This window comes from Condylura cristata, unplaced genomic scaffold, assembly GCF_000260355.1.
Source record: "Condylura cristata isolate star-nosed mole 26May11 unplaced genomic scaffold, ConCri1.0 scaffold00017, whole genome shotgun sequence".
NCBI lineage: Eukaryota > Metazoa > Chordata > Mammalia > Eulipotyphla > Talpidae > Condylura > Condylura cristata.
Window position 1 is genome coordinate 34,849,606 of NW_004567118.1, and position 2,915 is coordinate 34,852,520.

Genomic DNA, 2,915 nt, shown 5'->3' on the forward strand with positions numbered 1-2,915 from the left:
GCCTGTTCTGTTCCCCACTCTGTTTCTGGTGAAGCCTCTCACCACTCCTGAGCCTCTGGCCTGTACCCCAGTTCTGTATGCACAAATAAATAAATCTTTAAAAAAAAAAACAAAACCACCCCCCTTTGTTCCCCTGCTCTGGAAGACCTCCTAGTTTCATTTGGACTTTTCAAAAGGTAGGAAAAACTATTCATTGTAGCCTATTTCTGCTTCCTTCAGGTCTAAAATTATGAGTTAAGGAAGGATCTTATTACTTTTTGGGGGGGAGCTATTCATATTACAATCAATTTCCTTCCACAAAAGAATAGTTTCAAACCTTCATACCTGTCTCTATTTACTAGTTCTGTGACTTTGGATTAGTCAGCTAGCCTCAAAACCCTTGATTCCCTGCCTGTAAGGTGGGTATAATAATACTTCCCTGTGGAGATTGTTGAGAGGATATAATTATAAAGATAATATATGTAAATTGCAAGGCACCATGACTGGTGCATATAAGTATATGTTCTCATTCCCTGTGTTTGTATTTCCAACAGATAGAGTTCTGACTGTACCGATAGAACCTATTATTGCTGCATGTGTTGTGGTCTTTCTGACACTGTGCTTTGGAGTCATTGCTAGAAGAAACAAGATAATGAAGGTACCTAAGAATTCTAAGATATTTAGGTTAAAAATGTTCAAATAAAGGCAGAGCATTGGCTATATAAATCACTACAGTTAGGAACCATTCTTGGACAAAGCTAAATCTGGCCTCTTTACCTGAGATCTAAAGTAGAAGTTACCCTAGGGAATAAAAACATCTGTAGTGTTAGAGGTTTGGGGACTGATTTTTCTTCCTTTTAGATTTCTTTATTGTTGCTATAGTGTCCTTGGTGCAATACATCAATACAAGGAAGATCATCTTCTCTGGAGTCAGAGTTCAGCATGAAAAAGATGGCACTTGCTGCTCACCTCATGAGCATAGTCACAGGCCCCAGCTGCAACAGGCTAGGGTTTGAATTGTTGAGTGGTTAACCTTGTTGGTTAGCATGCAGAGTGTATGTGCAGGCATAGGTTAATACCAATCTATTTGTCAATCCACTGCCAAAGGGAGGGAAATATGGCAGACACTCAGTATGGCCTAAGCTGAGTTCATTATCCAGCAAGAGGCATTATCCTTGAAATATATAACAGGATATTATTCAGGGCAATGACATCTACCAAGAAGAAACTCACCCCCCTATGCTCTCTCTTTCCAATCAAAGCAAATTTTTCAAAAAACAAAAAAGCCAATCCAAACCAAAAAACCCAAAATACACACCTACCTAAGAATCCTGGAAGCATTTTGATTTATGAAATCTATCCTCTCTAAGTTCAATAAACATGATTAATGTGGCCAGAGAAATAAGACCTTGGCCACTAGAGAGGTGAATATATACAACCCCTGTGTTGAGCCACCTTGATAAAGTCAAAAATGTTTACCCAAGGGCCTTAGAGAAGCAGGCAAACTCACTGTCCTGTGTTTGCTTTTAGCTCTGCAGAAGGGGTGAAGATCGTCAGACAAACACAGCTCTGTAAGTATTCTGGACTGAGACCAACAATTTTCCATAAGGAGAGGAGTGTTAGTAGTATATACATCATAAAGCCCATCAGGGCAAACTCCTCCAGAGACCAGAGGTTCCAGAAGGTGAAAGGGTTCAGAGAAAAATGGAGGGTGGAGAAGAACTTGTTCAAACAGGTGAGGCTAGATTGGAAGTTGCTCAGAACTGAGAATACCTTTGGTCTTATGCCTACTCTCTTTAAGCAATTATGTGCAACTGCATTTTATTGCCACACAGTTTAAATGAATGAGAGGGCCTGCCCTGGGGGAAGCCACTTCTGTATGCTCTTTCACAAGTTTAGAAGTCATATTTCTCATTCTAAAGACTGCCTTCTCTTTGGAGCTTCTTTTGGTCTGTTGACTCTGGCATACATGACGTGAACAGTGAGTGAAAAGAACAAAGGGATTCTTTCCAAAAAACATGAATTGTGTTTTGAATTCATTTTCTTATTGCTATGATCAACATTGTAATTAATTTCTTGGTCCATTTCAGATGAGAAAGCTGAGATGCCATCTAATACAAGAGTTTTGCATCAGGACCTTCTTGATTTATGTAGTCCCATCTGTATTTATTGCTACTATAAAATTCTCTCCTGTCAAATACCAAAGTCTATAAAGAAGTATTTCACTAAGCACTTAACAGTAGTTGTTATGACCAATTTAATATACTGAGAAATTTTTGTGGAGGAAATTAAGAATGAAAATAAGATTTTATTAAGTCTTTCAAAGGTATGTTAATTGATTGAGATTTATTGTGAAAAGATTGGTAATCCCAATCTTTACCATGTAGTGTAAATTTTTCTAGGTAGGAGATTAACAGACCTTTCAGTTTCACAAATCAGTGCTATAACTCCCTCGCCCCCAAAGAGGGGGAGGGGTGCAACATAGAGTGATGAATTTTTTAAGTTGCTAAGGAAGCACCTACACTGCTGTTTCATATAAGAAATATTTTAGGACTAAAAAAGAAGAAAAGACCATGAAAATGAAATGGAATAAAAGTAGTGTTAAATGGAATAAATGTAGTTTTATTTAAAACTCAGCGTATGTCCTTATTTTTCTCATCTCATCAGAGTTGACACAGGTACAACATTTGTAGGTGTTAGAGAAGAGCAAAGGACAGGGGCTGGCCAGCATGCTTGCTTACAAGTATCCATGGCCTCTTTTTGCATAGTTATTTGCATGCAAGTATCTATGTTAATTATGAGTTGGCTTGTATTCTTCTCATATAAATTGATATTAAATTGCAGCTCTAATAATGTATCATTGACCTTTCACATACCCATTCTTCCTTCATCTTTCTCCTTTAAGACTATCTACTTCGGCCCTCCCTGGTGGTGCA

General features: G+C 38.0%; 1 protein-coding gene across 1 annotated transcript in view; it reads left to right on the plus strand.

The window, feature by feature from the left end:
- The window catches only part of TMIGD1 (transmembrane and immunoglobulin domain containing 1), an 18,523-nt gene that overhangs the window by 8,312 nt on the left and 7,296 nt on the right, over nucleotides 1-2,915 (plus strand). The window contains exons 4-5 of the mRNA XM_004685145.1: nucleotides 534-637; nucleotides 1,510-1,550. Of these exons, the coding sequence (XP_004685202.1) occupies nucleotides 534-637; nucleotides 1,510-1,550 (145 nt within the window). The remainder of the gene's footprint in view (nucleotides 1-533; nucleotides 638-1,509; nucleotides 1,551-2,915) is intronic.